The 18,245-nt window shown below is 64.2% G+C and overlaps 3 protein-coding genes across 7 annotated transcripts in view; 1 reads left to right on the forward strand and 2 right to left on the reverse strand.

The window, feature by feature from the left end:
* LOC141971824 (uncharacterized) overlaps positions 1 to 18,245 on the reverse strand; it is a 165,479-nt gene that overhangs the window by 137,321 nt on the left and 9,913 nt on the right. The gene's annotated exons all lie outside the window — the stretch shown is intronic.
* On the forward strand, positions 844 to 5,813 carry MYG1 (MYG1 exonuclease). Its single transcript, XM_074929512.1, has 7 exons — positions 844 to 1,032; positions 2,046 to 2,158; positions 2,239 to 2,398; positions 3,587 to 3,736; positions 3,825 to 3,947; positions 5,219 to 5,400; positions 5,487 to 5,813. Exons 1-7 carry the CDS (start codon positions 844 to 846, stop codon positions 5,671 to 5,673), a joined length of 1,104 nt encoding a protein of 367 aa, XP_074785613.1. The 3' UTR covers positions 5,674 to 5,813.
* AAAS (aladin WD repeat nucleoporin) lies at positions 7,669 to 17,784 on the reverse strand. 5 transcript variants are annotated; one of them, XM_074929507.1, is made up of 17 exons: positions 17,423 to 17,687; positions 16,529 to 16,656; positions 15,313 to 15,368; positions 15,071 to 15,162; positions 14,698 to 14,744; positions 13,776 to 13,874; positions 13,276 to 13,437; positions 12,892 to 13,035; positions 12,621 to 12,741; positions 12,242 to 12,366; positions 11,929 to 11,989; positions 11,295 to 11,385; positions 10,673 to 10,766; positions 10,489 to 10,556; positions 9,455 to 9,536; positions 9,046 to 9,130; positions 7,669 to 7,950 (listed from the first exon to the last, which is right to left on the reverse strand). In XM_074929507.1, exons 1-17 carry the CDS (start codon positions 17,543 to 17,545, stop codon positions 7,816 to 7,818), a joined length of 1,713 nt encoding a protein of 570 aa, XP_074785608.1. In that variant the 5' UTR covers positions 17,546 to 17,687; the 3' UTR covers positions 7,669 to 7,815. The 5 variants fall into 5 exon arrangements, 4 of the variants coding, with proteins under 4 accessions (XP_074785608.1, XP_074785610.1, XP_074785607.1 ...); XM_074929509.1 differs by lacking the exon at positions 13,276 to 13,437 and having other exon boundaries at positions 17,423 to 17,681; XR_012635330.1 differs by having other exon boundaries at positions 7,886 to 7,950; positions 9,046 to 9,536; positions 17,423 to 17,691.

An 18,245-nucleotide genomic window follows, 5' to 3' on the forward strand; every position in this document is an offset into this window, starting at 1 on the left:
GGCTCCAGAGACTCATCCCCCCTCTCTGCCCCCTCCTGGCAGGGAGTTGCAGAGGGCCAGGAGGTCTCCCCTCAGCCTCCTCTGCTCCAGACTGAACCCCCCCAGTTCCCCCAGCCGCTCCCCAGCAGACCTGTGCTCCAGACCCTGCCCCAGCTCCGTTGCCCTTCTCTGGCCACGCTCGAGTCATTCAATGGCCTTTTTGGGGTGAGGGGCCCAGAACTGAACCCCCTCAGCGAGGGGCGGAGCCCCCCCGCGGGCTGTGCAGGCCCGTGTCTGTCTGTCTGTTTGTCCCGGGCGGGGGGGGCCGGGCTGTCCCTGTCCCCCGCCCCGTGTCCGTGTGTCCCCGCAGCAGGTCCCTCGCTCTGTCCGTAGGTCCCCGTGGACCACACCCCCATGAAGCCCCGCCCTGGCTCCGCCCCCACAGCGCGGCGGCGCGCGCGCGCGGTGCATGCGCAGTAACGGGCGGGCAGGGCTGGGCGGGGCGATCTGGCGCATGCGCGGTCGCGCTGAGGCGTGTGCCGGGAGGGGGGCGCGTGGCGCGTGCGCGCGGCGGAGGGGCGGGGCCGGGGAGAACTAGCTCATGCGCAGTGCTGAAGGGCGCGGACTGGGCGGGGCCGGGAAAAAGGCGGGGAGCCGGGCGTGGATGGCGCATGCGCATAGCTGCCGGGCGGGGACTGGGCGGGGCTAACGCATGCGCAGAGCAGCAGGGAGTGGTCGGGCGGGGCTGGCGCATGCGTATATTGAAAGCGAGCAGGTGCGCGGGAGATTTTGACGCAGGCGCCGTGCGGACGCGGTGACGTTGCAGTGCGGCGCATGCGTGGTGCCGTGGAGGCGCGGCCGCGCATGCGCAGCGCCATGCGCGGGGCCCTGCGCGCCGCCCGCCTCATGGCCGCCGCCGTCAGCAGCGGGGGCACGGCCGGCCCCAAGCGATCGCGGCCTGAGCCCGTCCCGCGCATCGGCACCCACGACGGCACCTTCCACTGCGATGAGGTGTTGGCGTGTTATCTCCTGCGCCTCCTGCCCCGCTACCGGGTACGGCCCCGGGGCACCGCGCGGCGGGATCGGCATTGCGGCCTGCTCGGGCCTCCCTGCAACGGGATCAGGGGCGCTGTGAAGGGCCCCGAGCTCTGCCCGCCCTCGAGTCCCGGGTCCCACCTCAGGGCCACCCATAGGTGCCCAGTCCCCCGTCGGGGTCCCCCGTTACCTGCAGAGTCGTCTCTCAGTGTACCCGGTCGCATCTGGGGGACACCCTTCAGGGCTCCAGTCGCATTTGGAGGTCGTTGGTTTTACCCAGGGGCCCCCCTTAGGTCCCCAATCCCCCCTCGCGGTCCCTGGTCCCACCTGGGGGCCACCCTTCGGCTCCCCAGTCCCCCCTCGAAGTCCTTAGTCACGCCTGAGGGCTACTCTTTGGGTCTTCAGTCACCCCTCGGGATCACTGATCACACCCAGGGGCCACCCTTAGGTCCCCAGTCCCCTCTCAGGGTCCCTGGTTCCACCTTGGGGGCGCCCTTTGTGTCCCCAGTCACACTTGGAGGTCCCTGGTTCCACCCAGGGGCCACCCTTAGGTCCCCAGTTCCCCCTTGAGGTCCCTGGTCCCACCTGGGGGCCACCCTTTGGGTCCCCAGTCCCCTCTTGGGTCTCTAGTCTCACATGGAAGCTGCCCTTATGTCACCAGTCCTCTCTCAGGATCCCTGGTTGCTCTCTCAGGGTCCCTGGTTGCACCTTGGGGACTCCCTTTGTGTCCCCGGTCGCACTTGGAGGTCCCTGGTTCCACCCAAGGACCACCCTTAGGTCCCCAGTTCCCCCTCGAGGTTCCCTAGTCCCACCTGGGGGTCACCCTCTGGGTCCCCTGTCCCCTCTAGGGATCCCTGGTCACACCTGGGGGCCATCCTTGGCATCCCCAGCCCCATCTGGGGGTTACCCTTAAACTCTCAATCCCTCCTCAGGGGACCTTGGTCTCACCAGGGGCAGCTCCCAGGGGGTCCCCAGTCACTCCTGGATCCCCCAGCCAGGGCTCCCCAGCCTCACTGCACCCCCCCCAGCAGGACGCGGAGGTGGTGCGCACCCGAGACCCCCAGCGCCTGGCCCAGTGTGACGTGGTGGTGGACGTAGGGGGTGAGTACGACCCTGAGCGACACCGCTATGACCATCACCAGAGGTGAGGCCCCCCCCAACACTGGAAAACGGGGTCCCCCAGATACTTGGGGTCTCTCAGGACTGACCCCCACGGCCCCACAGATCATTCACACAGTCCATGCGGAGCCTTCGGCCCGACAAGCCCTGGACCACGAAGCTGAGCAGCGCAGGGTTGGTCTACTGCCACTTCGGCTCGGAAATCCTCGCAGGGCTCCTGGGGCAGCCGGAGGATGGCCCCGTCGTGACAGCGCTCTATGATAAGGTACCGGGGGGAGATGGGGGGAACCAGGAGGGTCTCTTGGGGGCTCTAACCCTACTAGTGCCACAGAGCTTTCCCCAGGGCTTCTCCTGGGCAGGGGTCACCCCTGAAAAGAGCGCTTGGGGGAGGAAGACCCCATAAAACGGGGCACCAGTTTGTTCCAGCTACTGATGCGCAGTTGGGCTGGGCTGACCCGGTCACGAGTGCTGTCCCCCAGGGCAGGGTTTTGGGGCCGCTCCTGTTTAACATCTTTATCGATGCTCTAGAGGAGGGGATCGAGTGCCCCCGCAGTCCGTTTGCAGATGACACCCAGCTGGGTGGGAGTGTTGATCTGCTCGAGGGTGGGGAGGCTCCGCAGAGAGACCTGGGCAGGCTGGAGCGCTGGGCTGAGCCCAACTGGGGGAGTTTCACTGAGGGCAAGTGCCGGGGGCTGCCCTTGGGCCACAGCAACCCCCAGCAGGGCTACAGGCCTGGGGAGGAGTGGCTGGAGAGCTGCCGGTCAGAGAGGGGCTGGGGGGTGAGAATGAGCCAGAGTGTGCCCAGGGGGCCAAGGAGGGCAACGGCATCCTGGCTTGTACCAGCCCTGGCGTGGCCACAGGGACAGGGAAGGGATCTGAGCCCTGGGCTCGGCACTGGGGAGGCCGCCCCTCGCTGAGGGGGTTCAGTTCTGGGCCCCTCACCCCAAAAAGGCCATTGAATGACTCGAGCGTGGCCAGAGAAGGGCAACGGAGCTGGGGCAGGGTCTGGAGCACAGGTCTGCTGGGGAGCGGCTGGGGGAACTGGGGGGGTTCAGTCTGGAGAAGAGGAGGCTGAGGGGAGACCTCCTGGCCCTCTGCAACTCCCTGCCAGGAGGGGGCAGAGAGGGGGGATGAGTCTCTGGAGCCAAGGCCCCAGCGCCAGGCCCCGAGGGAATGGCCTCAAGCTGCCCAGGGCAGGGTCAGGCTGGCTCTGAGGAAGGATTTCTGTGCAGAAGGGGCTGTTGGGCGTTGGAATGGGCTGCCCAGGGCAGGGGGGAGTCCCCGGGATCCCTGGGGGGGTTGAAGAGTCGGGCTGAGCCAGCGCTGAGGGGTCTGGGGGAGTTGGGGGGGGTCAGGGGGAGGCTCATGGTCAGGCTGGAGGAGCTTCAGGGGCTTTTCCAACCCAGATGACTCAGATTCTCTGACCCCCCCCCGTCCCCCGTTTTCCCCCCAGCTGTACGAGAACTTCGTGCAGGAGGTCGATGCCATCGACAACGGCATTGCGCAGGCAGAGGGGGAGCCCCGCTACGCCCTCACCACCACCCTCAGCGCCCGTGTGGGCCACCTGAACCCCCGCTGGAACGACCCTGACCAGGACACCGAGGTGGGGACGTGGAACGTGGTGAGGTGGAGGGGTGCAGCTTGGGGCCACCCTGTTCGGGGCCACTGCTGAGCCTCCTCTGTGTCCCCAGGCAGGGTTCAAGCGGGCGATGGAGCTGGTTGGGGGTGAGTTCATGGACCGACTCGACTACTACCACCACAGCTGGCTGCCCGCGCGGGCGCTGGTGGAGGAGGCCATCCGGCGGCGCTTTGAGGTACCCGCCGTGCCGGTTTGGGGGGGTTTGAAAGTCGGGGGGGGGGGAGCACTGGGGTGAGTGGAGCCCAGCTCCCCTTGGTGTAAACCTCCCTACACCGTCCAGGGCACCCCTTGCACCCCACAGCCCTATGCACAGTCCTGCACCCCCTCCTGTACCCCTATATCCTTACATACAGCCCTGCACCCCCTCCTGCACCCCTATATCCTTACATACAGCCCTGCACCCCCTCCTGTACCCCTCTATCCTTACATACAGCCCTGCACCCCCTCCTGCACCCCTATATCCTTACATACAGCCCTGCACCCCCTCCTGCACCCCTATATCCTTACATACAGCCCTGCACCCCCTCCTGCACCCCTCTATCCTTACATACAGCCCTGCACCCCCTCCTGCACCCCTATATCCTTACATACAGCCCTGCACCCCCTCCTGCACCCCTATATCCTTACATACAGCCCTGCACCCCCTCCTGCACCCCTATATCCTTACATACAGCCCTGCACCCCCTCCTGCACCCCTATATCCTTACATACAGCCCTGCCCCCCTCCTGCACCCCTATATCCTTACATACAGCCCTGCACCCCCTCCTGCACCCCTCTATCCTTACATACAGCCCTGCACCCCCTCCTGCACCCCTATATCCTTACATACAGCCCTGCACCCCCTCCTGTACCCCTCTATCCTTACATACAGCCCTGCACCCCCTCCTGCACCCCTCTATCCTTACATACAGCCCTGCACCCCCTCCTGCACCCCTCTATCCTTACATACAGCCCTGCACCCCCTCCTGCACCCCTATATCCTTACATACAGCCCTGCACCCCCTCCTGCACCCCTATATCCTTACATACAGCCCTGCACCCCCTCCTGTACCCCTCTATCCTTACATACAGCCCTGCACCCCCTCCTGCACCCCTATATCCTTACATACAGCCCTGCACCCCCCCTTCTGCTCCCCTATACCCCTCCACACAGCCGTGCACCCCCTCCTGTGCCCTCCACACCCCTGCACGGCCGTACACACCCCACACACCCCCCCTCTACCCCACCACGTGACCCACCCACACCCTAATAATATCATCACCCCCCTCCCTTTGCCCCCCACTTTCCCCCTCATGCACCCCCAGAGCTCCCCATGGGGACTGGGCTGAGCACCCAGCACCAGACACACATGGATTTGGGTGGGTGGGTTGGGGAAACTGAGGCAGGGGGTGGCTCCCCCTGCCTTTTCCCCCCCCCAACGTGCCCCACGTGTCCCCGTGCGCAGGTGGACGCGAGCGGGGCGGTGCTGGAGCTGCCCCGGGGGGGTTGCCCGTGGAAGGAGCACGTCCTGGCGCTGGAGCAGGCGCTGGCGCTGCCCCGACCCCTCCAGCTGGTGCTTTTCCCCGACCGCAGCGGGCAGTGGCGGGTGCAGAGCGTCCCCACGGGGCCACACACCTTCCAGAGCCGGTGAGACCCCTCCCCTCGCCACCTGGCCTTCCCCTGCCTCACCTCGGGGGTAAATTTTCACCCCCTTCTCCCCCAAAACCCTGCAGCCTCCCTCTCCCCGAGCCCTGGCGAGGTGTCCGGGACGAGGCCTTGTCGCAGCTCTCCGGGATCCCCGGCTGTGTCTTCGTACACGCCAGCGGCTTCATCGGGGGCAACCGCACGCGGGAGGGGGCTCTGGAGATGGCCCGGCGGGCGCTGGCGCAGCCGCACGAGGAGGGGGTGCAGAGCGGATGAGCCCCCTCCCGTCCTCGGCACCACAAAAGAAACCCCTTGCCCAGCTTTGGGGGGGGGGGGGGGGGGGGGGTGTTCCAGGGACTGTGTGGCTGGGGAGGGCCGAGACCGGCCCCACTCAGCACATGTAACGGGATGGCAGTGGGATGTGGTAATGGCGGGGGGGGGGGGGGGGGGCAGGCAACTCTGGGGGTGTCACTGCCCCAGTCCCAGCGCTCTGGGGGGGCCCAGGCACCCCTGGGGGTGTCACCTCCCAGTCCCAGTGTTCTGGGGGCCCCGAGGTGGTGGCACTGCCCCCAGTCTCAGCATCTGGGTGGGGGGACCAGGGACCCCCGGGGGTGTCACTGCCCCAGTCCCAGCATTCTGGGGGAGCCTGCCCCCCCCCCCAGGGTGTCACTCCTCCCCATCCCAGTGTTGGACTGGGACAAGCCCAGTCAGAACCCAAACCGAGACTTTTTTAGACCCATTTCTCTAAAGATTGTCCCCATTCTTGTTATGTATTTGCTGCCAATGGGTTGTCAACACCAGTAAAAACCAGTGTGTTCCCAGTGCATTCGCTGCTGAGTCAATGGGGACTGGGGAAGGGGGGGGGGATGAAGGGGGGCACAGCGTGTCCTCGGGGCTGCAAATCGGGGTGCAGATCACACACACCCACCACCCCCCCCCCTGCTCTGTGCTGGGGGACTGGGGGAGGATCCCAGGGATCCCGCTGCCCCCCCCACACCAGGAAACTGCACATCTGGTGGTAGGAAGGAGGGGGGGCACACACAGAGCCCCCCCTCAGCTCCCAGCCTCCTGTCGCAGGGCGATGCGGGCAGCCTGGCTGCTCCTCTTAGTGCTCCCCAACTACCCCTGGGGCTGCCGGTGCCCGGGGGGGGCCTCCCCGGTGTTGCCCCTTCCCAGCAGCCGTAACGAGACGGTGGCTGGGGGGGGGCGGGCGCCGGACGTGGCCGTGCTGGTGGCCGTGGGCTCGTGGCTCGGTGCCCTCCTCCTCTGCGTGGGCCGATACGTCCGGAGGAGCCGAGCCGAGAGCCGCCTGCACCTCCAGTACCTGCAGGCGCTTCCCCACCAACCCGCCAGCCCCAGGGAGGAAGAGGAGGAGGATGAGGAGGAAGAAACACTCAGCACCATCCTCTGAGGCACCAGCGACCAACTGGGAGAGCCCCGAGGGGGTGACGCCCCCCCCAGACCTGCCCCAGCAGCTGGAGTGGGTTCGTACCCCCTTTTTTTACCCCATATCCTCATGTCACCCCCATCCAGGCTCAGATGCCACCACCACACCCCCCCCAGGGGCTGGGGGGTTCCTGTCCCTGGAGGTGGGGGGTTCCCTGCCCTGAGGCTTGGCTTTGGGGGGCAGGGGGATGGATTTTGGGGGTCCTGGGGATGGCTGTAGAGCTGAGGGGGGGAGCGGGGATCCTGTGCTGTCCCCATCATCTGTACTTTAGCAGAGCTGTTACAGCGTAATCCTGGGGATTAACCACATGTAATCCCGGGTTTAACCACGCTGCCCCCCCCAGCCTCACCGTTAATCCCCCCTCGGGGGGTGTCCCATCTGCTGCCCCCCAACTTCCGCACTGCTTGGGCTCACATGGGCAGCCCCAAATGGGAGCAAGTTTGGGTTTTTATAGACCTACAGCGATTTTTAGTTCACTTTGGGCAGTTCTTCCCCTCCTCGAGGCAAAGCCCAGAGGCTGCACTTGCAGGCAAGGACCCCCCAGCCCCCTCTGCCCTCACCTTGCCCCTCGGGGAGCAGCTTTTTCACCCCCAGCCGAAGCCCCGTGGGCTGGCAGCCACCAGCGCTGCAGCAGGGGCCGTCGTTAAAACCCATTTCAGGTACAGATTTTTTTTCTCCTGTAGGTTCACCCTGAACTAGTTTTGACATGAAAAAGCAGCGCTCGGAGCCCTAAAAAAAAAAAAAATCGCACCCAGGACTTGGAGAACTCAACCCACACAAAAAACTTTCAGCCCCTCCCTGGGGGAAGGAAAGAACAAGGCGAGGGGAGAAAGAACCAGCTTTAATCTGCAAGACCCCACACCCCCACCTCCAGGTTAGGGATCGAAGGCACCTGAGGCTGTGCGTGGGGCCGAGGAGGAGGAGGAGGATGAAGGCTGCGGGGGCAGCGTGGCGAGGCCGCTGCGGTGGTGTCACAGCTCCGAGAAGAGCGGCTGCTCCCGCACGTTGGTGCTGGCCAGGACGGGGCTGGGGCTGGGGCTGGCGCAGGGGACGTGGGCGCTCACGAAGAAGAAGGGGATGTGGCTGATCTTCCCCGTGGACCAGCACTGGAGAGGGAGGAGGAGGAGGGTGTGAGGAGGCAGCGTACAGGACACGGGGAATGACAGTCTGAGCATCACCCTCATCCTCCCCGACATCCCAGCAAGGACACCGGCCCCCTCTCCTCTCGGGGGGGAGGTTTTTATCAGCCACTGGCTCGATCTCACGAATCCTCGAATCAGCCGGGCTGGAAAAGCCCCTGAAGCTCCTCCAGCCCAACCATGACCTTCCCCCTGACCCCCCCAACTCCCCCAGATCCCTCAGCGCTGGCTCAGCCCGACTCTTCAACCCCCCCAGGGATCCCGGGGACTCCCCCCTGCCCTGGGCAGCCCATTCCAACGCCCAACAGCCCCTTCTGCACAGAAATCCTTCCTCAGAGCCAGCCTGACCCTGCCCTGGGCAGCTTGAGGCCATTCCCTCGGGGCCTGGCGCTGGGGCCTTGGCTCCAGAGACTCACCCCCCCTCTCTGCCCCCTCCTGGCAGGGAGTTGCAGAGGGCCAGGAGGTCTCCCCTCAGCCTCCTCTTCTCCAGACTGAACCCCCCCAGTTCCCCCAGCCGCTCCCCAGCAGACCTGTGCTCCAGACCCTGCCCCAGCTCCGTTGCCCTTCTCTGGCCACGCTCGAGTCATTCAATGGCCTTTTTGGGGTGAGGGGCCCAGAACTGAACCCCCTCAGGGAGGGGCGGCCTCCCCAGTGCCGAGCCCAGGGCTCAGATCCCTTCCCTGTCCCTGTGGCCACGCCAGGGCTGGTACAAGCCAGGATGCCATTGCCCTCCTTGGCCCCCTGGGCACACTCTGGCTCATTCTCACCCCCCAGCCCCTCTCTGACCGGCAGGTTACTCCAAGGCTCCTCCAAGTGCAGGGAGAGATTTAAGGTCCATATGGATGATCTGCACACCCTGCTCCTGTGTTGGTCCCCACACCCTCAGGCCGGGGAGGTTCAGGGTTCCCCACTTTTCCTAGCAGAGGAGTTTCCTCGCCCCTCGCTCCAGGGAGCACTAAGAGCCCTGACAATCGGTGCCAGAACCAGGGACCACACTCACAGAATCCCAGAACCATCTGGGTTGGAAAAGACCTCAAGGAACATCGAGTCCAAGCAACTCACCACGGTCAGGAGGGCGCCTTTCTTGAAGCTGGGGTGGAAGGCGATGAGCTGGGGCTGTGCGCCGCACTCGCCCCGCAGGAAACCACTGGAGGAAAAAAGGAAAAAGCTGCAGTTACAGCACGGCCACGGGGCAACACTGGCAAAACGCAGCGTTTTCAGGGCAGCTCGTGGTTACAGGGAGATGTCTGGGCCCTGACTGGATGCACCAGGCAAAGCAAAAAGATTTTTTTTTGAGGTGGATAATGGACAATATGGCCAAAACACGACTGATTCTGGCAGAACGCGGTGATAGAGCCTGAAGCAGGAGCACAGGACGGCAGCGTCTCTTCCCCCTACACCCCGGGGGATTGGTGATACCCAACGAACCCTAAACCAGCCCCAAACCAGCCCCAACCCCGCCGCTACCCACCACGGCAGGAGCTCAAACACGGGGCTGTTGCGGGTGCGAAACACAGCGATGACCGTCTGGCTCCCGGGAGCGTCAGCGTGCCCTGCAGGAGGGAGAGGAGGAGGAGGAGGAGGAAGGCTTCCCCATGCCCCAGGGACGGCGCAGACAGGCCCCTCAACGCCACACAAGGGACACAGAGGTCAGATTTTTGTGGGTGCTGCAGAGCCCAGGACAAGCAGCCTCTGAGGTGGGGGGAAGCTCCATGGGGACCGTGTTTTCCTCGCACCGAGGCGAGTAGGATCCCAGAATGGGGCTTTCAAAGATCCTTCAATGATTTAAAAGCTGGCTCCGAGGTCTTGGGCAGCCAGTTTGGCTGAGAAGGGTTTGGGCAAGAGGTGAGGCAGCTCTTTTGGAACCAGCCCAGCCTGTAAGGTGTGATGGGGGGGGGCTGTCTCTCCAACATGAAGGTTATTTTCCATCCCCTCAGAGTTTCTGCACCAAGATCCTCACTGGCTGTGGGGAGGGCAGGGGGGTACCAGCTATGGGAGTCCTGGTACCCTCAGGGTTTCCCCCCCCAGCTTTAAGCACAGAAAAAAAAAATAAAAATAAATAAACCACATGCTCCTGAGTGGGCTCAGCAGTTTCGGCCGGTGGCGCACAGGGTGGGAGCTCGAGGCAGCAGCAGCCCCAGCACCGTGTTTCGGTGCTTCCTCAAAGCTGCGCTTTGTCTGGGAGCGGGGCCCAGCCAGGACAGCCTAAAAGGCTCGATTATCCCAGGGGCTGCTCCTAAAAAAACGGAGCCAAGAGGCCCAGTCGGGCTCCAGGTGCGATGTGGGAACACGGAGACCCGGCAGGGGGGGGGTTGGGAGGGGTGATTCACCCGACTGGAAGCGGGGAGGGAACGCGGCTGCATCCCTCTGCGGAGGATACGGAGCGCTGCTGCCTTCCCGACCCACCGCCTCACCCCGGCGGGGTTTGTGCCCCTTTTGCCTGCTAAAAGGGGGATTTTGGGGCAAATCCCGGCGCTGGGGTGGGCAGATGGAGGCAGCACTTACCTCTGATGATCACAGCGAGTCTCTCGCCAGTGGGGTCCCACACCATGGAGTGGGCTTCTCCTCCGACCCTGAAACCAGCATGAGCAGCGGTGAAATACCACCCCTCCAGTGCTGGGGCGGGGGGCACGGACCCCCCCCAGCCTCCCAGGTGTGGTGTTAGGGCACCGGGCACAGCCAGACCCACCTCTCCTCCCCGTAGATCGTCTCAAAGGTGGTCTCGGACAGATCTGCCACGATAGAAGCTGTTTTCGAGCCTCCCACTTGCCCCTGCATCTCCCCTGAAACAAAGAGCCTGGTCACTTCTCGTTGTCTCCTCAAATTACTGCACGGGTCATCTCGCTCCCTAAATCACACTTTTTATTTCCAAAATGATACATAACTTAAGGTCTGTTTTTTAAAGTGGCTGTGGAGCAACACGCTGCTGTCCCAGCAGTATCTGCCAGGTCTGGGATGGAGGACAGGGGAGGTTTCCCCTCAACAAACATCAGGACCAGCCCCCTCCGTGGAAAAAAGCCACGAGTTGGGCATTAACCCGCTGTAAAAATCTCCCTGCAAACCATTTTCCACCGTAAGATCGTAACTGGGAGCAAGAAGCAACGTGAAGGGAGGAAAAAACTCAACACCACGGAGATTCTGTGCTTTGAGAGACCCCTGAGACCCCCCCCCTTCCCCGCTGCGTGTCCTGGCTTCACCTCCACCCTTTCAGGCTGGGAAATGCAGCTGATAAACAAAAAACCATCACAGCCAGAAGCAAGAGAATCACTTGGGGACAGGCTCTTGGAGAGCTTCGCCCCAGGGAGACTCACCCCGGTACTCTGAGAAGGACAAGGAGTAGATGACGGACTCGCCCAGCACCGTGAAGAGCAGTCGGCTGCCGTCAGGGCTCCAGCACCCCGTCTGTGGGACACAGCACGTTAACCCCCGCGGCCCAGCTTCCAGGGGGATTTTTGGGAGCCAGCTAGAAACGGGGGAGTTTTAGTAAAACACCATATACACGGCTGGGGGAACTGGGGGGGTTCAGTCTGGAGAAGAGGAGGCTGAGGGGAGACCTCCTGGCCCTCTGCAACTCCCTGCCAGGAGGGGGCAGAGAGGGGGGATGAGTCTCTGGAGCCAAGGCCCCAGCGCCAGGCCCCGAGGGAATGGCCTCAAGCTGCCCAGGGCAGGGTCAGGCTGGCTCTGAGGAAGGATTTCTGTGCAGAAGGGGCTGTTGGGCGTTGGAATGGGCTGCCCAGGGCAGGGGGGAGTCCCCGGGATCCCTGGGGGGGTTGAAGAGTCGGGCTGAGCCAGCGCTGAGGGATCTGGGGCAGTTGGGGGGGGTCAGGGGGAGGGTCATGGTCAGGCTGGAGGAGCTTCAGGGGCTTTTCCAGCCTGGATGATTCTGGGATTTTGTGATACACCCCTTGGAGGCAACATCTGGGGTGGGAAATGACCCAGTCCTACCTGGCAGCGTCCCTTCATGGTGGGCCACCACTCACACGTCCACATCTGAGCCTCCCACACTCTGAAAGAAAGACAGAAGTGAGAGGGACAAACACCCAAAATCTGCCCCAATTCTGCTGCTCCAAGAGGAGCCCAAGTCATCAGACCCCATTATCCACCTTTCCCCCCCACCCCGCATTAAACACAGTAGGATTTGGAGCAGTGAGGAAGAACCCAGAGCTTTGGAGCAATGAATCCAGATCTGCTTGGTTTTGGAGCAAACCAAAATGATAATAAGGGCTGAGATAAACCATCTCGCAGGCTGGGAGCTCACCTGAACACGGCAGAGGGGGTGGCTGCCAAGACCTTGCTGCCATCGGGTGACCAAGCCAAGTAAGTGACGCCGCCACCCCCAAACCACTGCAGCTGGACGCAGTTTTCGGTGGACACGTCCCATACCTGGAGGGGACAAACAAGGAGGAGAAGGACAGTGGGATCTGAAGGCTGCCTGGGTAGTTAGCGCAGCTTTGGGGGAGTTTTAGCGTGGATTGGGGAATATGGATTGATGTTCTCAGATCTAGTTCAGACTGAGGAAACGCCACCTGTTCCCGGCAGTCCCGCAGCCCAACGGTCCCTCGGTGACCCCCGGGGTGTGTTCACAGCCCCAGGATCCCCGAGGCAGCACCCGGGGAAGGTCCAAGCCTCTGACTCACCAGCATGGTCGTGTCAACCGGGGACGCCGAGAGCAGCAGCTCCCCGCTGGGAGCCCAGGCCAGGCTGGTGACGGGGCTGTGCCCGGGGTAGGACAACACCTGGGCGCAGCCAGACGACGGTCTGCAGGGAAGGAGAGAAAAAAAACCCCGTGGTTGATCACAGGAAGGGCTGGTCCACGTGCTGCTGAAAGCCAGCGCCGTGTCCGGGCCGAGCACCTGCCCGGTGTTACCCCAAACAAGCTCACAAGGACCCCTGGGGAGAAGCCGTCACCTCGTGGAGAGGGAGGTGGGATCCAGGTGCCACACCAGGACGCAGCTCTGGCAGGCGACGGCGAGGATGGAGGCACAGAGCGGCTTCCAGGCCATGGCAGCCACGTTCCTCTGCAGACGATGCTTCAGCGAGGGGATGGTGGCGCTGCCGGGGAGGAGGGACAAGTGACACGAGGGAAAACGGGGCCTTGAGAGTCCTCACGCAGCCCGAGGAGGCCCACGGGCCGTCTCCCAGTGTCCTCTCTCCAGCTCCGACCGTGGTGAGGGGCTAAAAGCAGTGGGAAAGGACGGGGGGATGTGCCCCAGCGTGACCTGCTTCCATTTGGGGTGTGGAGGGGGACAGGGACAGAGCTCCCAGCCAGTGACACAGCGACCCAGAGCACACCTCGTGTGATTAAGCGCCCACGGGCGGGAGATGGCACTTGCTGGCTTGAAATCCCAGCTGGGGGAGAACGCCTCGGGGGGGAGGCGCGGGGAGGGCTGCAGGACCAGCCGGCAGAGTCGTTTCCTCAGGAGGGTTTTACACAACCCGGGGGAGCAGGGAGACCTGGAGGAGAAAGGAAACTTAGGGACAGCCGGGCCGGGTGGCCCCGGGGCCGCAGCAGCGGCTACAGAGCAGAGAGGGGAAAAAAAAAAAACCCAAAGTTTTAAGTCAGGCCGGAGATTTTTGGAGATTTTTTTTTGCTCCTTGCAGAGCTCCTGCTAGGCAGCAAGAAGTTCTGGGGGACAAACGGCAAAGGCTGAGCGAACGCCGAGGCAGAGACACCGCAGGAATCCTCGGAACGTGCTGGAGGTTGGATGTGAGAGGGTGAAACGGGGAGCGGGGGGTCTGTGGAGGCCCCCAGGACGTGGCCAGCGGTGCCCGAGGAGCAGCCCCAGCCTCACCTGGTGGAGTTGTAGACCCGAATGGAGTCGTCCAGAAGAGCCACGGCGAATTTGCTGGTGTGGGGGTGCCAGGCGAAGGCCCGGACGGTGCAGCCGGCCCTGGAGGGAGGGACGGGGCTGGGTGAGGCCCAGCAGCCCCCGTGCCACTGCTCCCGGCTCAAGGCAACAGTGAGGGGCTCTCGGGCATCGGGCACAGAATCCCAGAATCATCCGGGCTGGAAAAGCCCTTGGAGCTCCTCCAGCCCCACCATGACCCTCCCCCTGACCCCCCCCAACTGCCCCAGATCCCTCCTCAGCGCTGGCTCAGCCCGACTCTTCAACCCCCCCAGGGATCCCGGGGACTCCCCCCTGCCCTGGGCAGCCCATTCCAACGCCCAACAGCCCCTTCTGCACAGAAATCCTTCCTCAGAGCCAGCCTGACCCTGCCCTGGGCAGCTTGAGGCCATTCCCTCGGGGCCTGGCACTGGGGCCTTGGCTCCAGAGACTCATCCCCCCTCTCTGCCCCCTCCTGGCAGGGAGTTGCAGAGGGCCAGGAGGTCTCCCCTCAGCCTCCTCTTGAACTCAGCATGACTCCCAACAGCCCCCCAAGGCCAACAAAGGCAGTTCCCACAGCCACTGGTGAATAAAACCTCCTTTTCGTTGCTGAACGGGACCATTTTCTGTGATAAAATTGCCCATTCCTGGCTATTATTCACAGGGCTCTGCCAAGGGGCCGGTTAACAAAGTCCAAGATTGGTATTTGAAGGAATTTTCCCAGCCTTGATCAAGTTTAACTCCGTTTCCCCCACATCCAGTGTGTCAGGGCACGGGGGGGCGTGGGGGGTGAACACTAAAACCAGGGTGATCCTGTCCCTGGATCCCCACCCACTTCGCTCAGCTCCGTAACCCCCTTTCTCGGGGTTTTGCAACGCACAGGACTCACCAATCCACTGCCTGGGAGAAGGCTGCGATCATGTCTTCGCTGGTGAGCTGCAGGGGAGAAGAGTTAATGCTGAGTGAGAGCAGGAGCTGCCTCTGGTACAGCAGCGAGGACCCCCCCGCATTCAAAACCCCCCTTCCCTCTTCCCTCACCTCAATTTCAGGCCCTCTTGGAACCCTAATGCCTTCCCAGCACCCATTCTCCTCCTTTTGGCGAAGAAAAACCCGTTGGGTTTTTTCTTCAGCTGGCCGCCACCATGAGGAATATTTTGCTGTGTTTTCAACCAAAAAACCCCACCCGCCACCCAAAGCAGCCACTCGGCGCAGGGTCGTCCCCGCTGACCCGAGCACGAGGGTTAATCCTCGAAAAGACTCACGGAGAGGTGAGGGAAGAGGGAGCCGTGCAGCGAGGACAGCCAGTGGCACACGGCCAGCGTGTAGCTCGAGCCCGTCTTCACCCACCGCAGCCCTGCGGAGAGAAAAGCACCATCAGCACCTCCGCGGGCTTCAAGGAGAGGCCTGACGGGCGGAGGAAGCCCCGGCAGCGGTGACAGGCAGGGACGGGATGAAGGGAAATGAAGGATCAAAGTGAGATCCGGAGAGATCGGCCCAGACTCACCCTCCTCCTCGGCGCTGGCGACCTCCTTCAGCACCCCGCAGAGCCCCACGTCCCGCCTGCAGCGGAGAGCGGGGTCAGCCTCCCTCGCCCTGCGCGTGGGTGACACAAAACCCCGGGCACTTCTCTCCCTGTCCCCTCAAAACCCTCCCTGGGGGGCTCCAAACCAGCTCTTCCCTCAGGGAAAGCCCAGGGTAACCACCATGGGCCACCAGCGAGGGACCTGGGGACACTTACCCCTGTCACCAGCAACTGCTGGACCTGATCTTGCATCTAGATTTCACAGAATCCCAGAATCATCCGGGCTGGAAAAGCCCCTGAAGCTCCTCCAGCCCAACCATGACCCTCCCCCTGACCCCCCCAACTGCCCCAGATCCCTCAGCGCTGGCTCAGCCCGACTCTTCAACCCCCCCAGGGATCCCGGGGACTCCCCCCTGCCCTGGGCAGCCCATTCCAACGCCCAACAGCCCCTTCTGCACAGAAATCCTTCCTCAGAGCCAGCCTGACCCTGCCCTGGGCAGCTTGAGGCCATTCCCTCGGGGCCTGGCGCTGGGGCCTTGGCTCCAGAGAGTCACCCCCCCTCTCTGCCCCCTCCTGGCAGGGAGTTGCAGAGGGCCAGGAGGTCTCCCCTCAGCCTCCTCTTCTCCAGACTGAACCCCCCCAGTTCCCCCAGCCGCTCCCCAGCAGACCTGTGCTCCAGACCCTGCCCCAGCTCCGTTGCCCTTCTCTGGCCACGCTCGAGTCATTCAATGGCCTTTTTGGGGTGAGGGGCCCAGAACTGAACCCCCTCAGCGAGGGGCGGCCTCCCCAGTGCCGAGCCCAGGGCTCAGATCCCTTCCCTGTCCCTGTGGCCACGCCAGGGCTGGTACAAGCCAGGATGCCATTGCCCTCCTTGGCCCCCTGGGCACACTCTGGCTCATTCTCACCCCCCAGCCCCTCTCTGACCGGCAGCTCTCCAGCCACTCCTCCCTAACCTCTCCCCAGCCGCCCTGAGCTCCCAGCTGATTACACCCCCCCAAAAAAAACTCCCCCAGAAAGCTCCGACTGGGGGGCTAGCAGCACCCCCAAGGCCTGGGAGCAGGCGCTGCCCTCCCGGGGCAGAGGGGCCCCCGCCACGTCCCAGAGGCCCCAGGACAGGTACAGGGATGGGGGTTTGGGTGTTGAACTGGCAGATTTGGGTTCTCCCACTGGGGTTTTTTTTTTGGGGGGGGGCACTCACCAGGCGCTGAGGCACCTCTTCCAGAGGGACTCTCGCTGGTGCATGAAGGGCGGGCGGGCGCTGTGCTCCAGGCGGCTGTGAGCCTTGAGGGTCTCCTTGGGCAGGCTGAGGGCGGGCAGGTCGGCCAGCTGCGGGCACAGAGACAGCGCTGGGGGGCCAAGGGCCCAGCTCGGGGTGTCTGGGGGTGCGGGGGGGGTGTGAGTGGTGAAGGGGGCCCCCCCCTCCTCTTCTGCGGAAAGCAACCAGTGGTGTGAGAAAAGGAGGGGAGCACGGATGGGCGCCAAGACACCCCGCGGGTGTGAGCCCGGCTCAGGGGGCAACCTCGGGGGGGGGGGGGAAGGAGGAGACACCCCCAGTATAAGACGGGGTGGGGGTGCGTGTGTCTGTCTGTGTGTCCCCCCACCCCGCGGGGAGAAGGAGGAGACACCCCCAGAAGAAGTGGGGTGCGGGGGGGTAAGTATCTGTGTGCTCTGCCCCAGGGTGGGGGGAAAGGAGGAGACACCCCCAAACAGAAGGGGGTGAGGGGGGGGTGTCTGTCTGTGTGTCCCGCCCCGGGGGGGAAAGGAGGAGACACCCCCAGCAGAAAGGGGGTGAGGTGGGGGTGAGATGGCGGGGGGCTGTCTGTGTGTCCCCAACCCTGGGGGGAAAGAAGGAGACACCCCCAGCAGAAAGGGGTGTGAGTGCGGGGGGGTCTGTGTCTCTGTGTGTCCCCCACTCTGGGGCGGGGGGGGGAAGGAGACACTCCCAGCATCAGACAGTGTGTGGGGGGGGGTGTCTGTGTGTCTGTGTGTCCCCCACCCCGGGGGGGGAAGGAGGAGCCACCCCCAGCAGAATCGGGGGGCTGCGGGGGGGGTGTCCGTGTGTCCGTGTGCCCCCCCCGCCCCGGGGGCTCACCTGGCTCTGGAAGGCGAGCGGCAGCTGCTCGTAGAGGCGCCCGCAGACCAGGGCGTTGTTGGACTCGTACAGGGTGATGTCTCCGGGGCGCGGCGGCGGCGGGAACAGCGCCAGGGAGCACATGGCGGCGGGGGGGGGGCTGCGGGGGGGGGGCGCGCTCAGAGACCCAGCCACGACACCCCCCCGTCAAAAAACAAAACAACAACAAAAAAAAAACCAACAAAAAACCCCTCCAGGAGCAACCCCGGTCACTCCCGGTCCCGGCGCCTCCCCTGCCCCTCACAGCCCCCCCGCCCCCCCGGAGCCGCCATGTTGCCCCTCACCCGTTTCCCGCCGAGGTTCAATCCCCGTCGCGCGCCCCCTGGCGGCGGGAGCACGCGGGGGAGCGATTTAAAGGGGCCGCAGCAGCGCGGCGGTGTGTGTGTGTGTGTGTGTGTGAGACACGGCGGGGTGGGCACCCCCATCCCCGCTCTGCCTCCGCGTCTCATCTCATCCTCTGCCTCCAATTTCACCCCCCCCCTCCCGAGGAATTCGGGGTTCCCCCCTCTGTAAGGGAGGCTGATAAACTAGTGGGGGCCCATCTTGAGGGTTCGTTGCCTCTTTAAGAGAGGCGGGGCGTCCCCCGCGGGGGCGGGAAAGCGGCTCGTGGCGCCGGCCCCCTCACGTGGTGCCCGAGCGCGGCGGCGGGACCGCCCCCCCCCCCCCCCCAGAGTGGGGTCCCCGGGGCACCCCCGTGTCCTGCAGCACCCCCCCGGCCCCGAGGGGTCCCCGGGCTCCCCTTGAACCCCCCCCCCACCCCCCCCCGGCCTCTGGGGGGGCTCCG

The sequence above is a fragment of the Athene noctua genome, chromosome 30, assembly GCF_965140245.1.
Source record: "Athene noctua chromosome 30, bAthNoc1.hap1.1, whole genome shotgun sequence".
Lineage (NCBI taxonomy): Eukaryota > Metazoa > Chordata > Aves > Strigiformes > Strigidae > Athene > Athene noctua.

Coding starts and splice junctions, on each gene's coding strand:
- MYG1 (XM_074929512.1), top strand. CDS start 844: ATGCGCAGCGCCATGCGCGGGGCCCTGCGCGCCGCCCGCCTCATGGCC. Junction 3,737..3,824: donor ACCCTGACCAGGACACCGAG/GTGGGGACGTGG, acceptor CTGTGTCCCCAG/GCAGGGTTCAAGCGGGCGAT. Junction 5,401..5,486: donor CCACACACCTTCCAGAGCCG/GTGAGACCCCTC, acceptor AAAACCCTGCAG/CCTCCCTCTCCCCGAGCCCT.
- AAAS (XM_074929506.1), bottom strand. CDS start 17,545: ATGTGCTCCCTGGCGCTGTTCCCGCCGCCGCCGCGCCCCGGAGACATC. Junction 15,369..16,528: donor AAGAGGTGCCTCAGCGCCTG/GTGAGTGCCCCC, acceptor TCTCCGCTGCAG/GCGGGACGTGGGGCTCTGCG. Junction 11,386..11,928: donor CCATGAAGGGACGCTGCCAG/GTAGGACTGGGT, acceptor TGTGTCCCACAG/ACGGGGTGCTGGAGCCCTGA.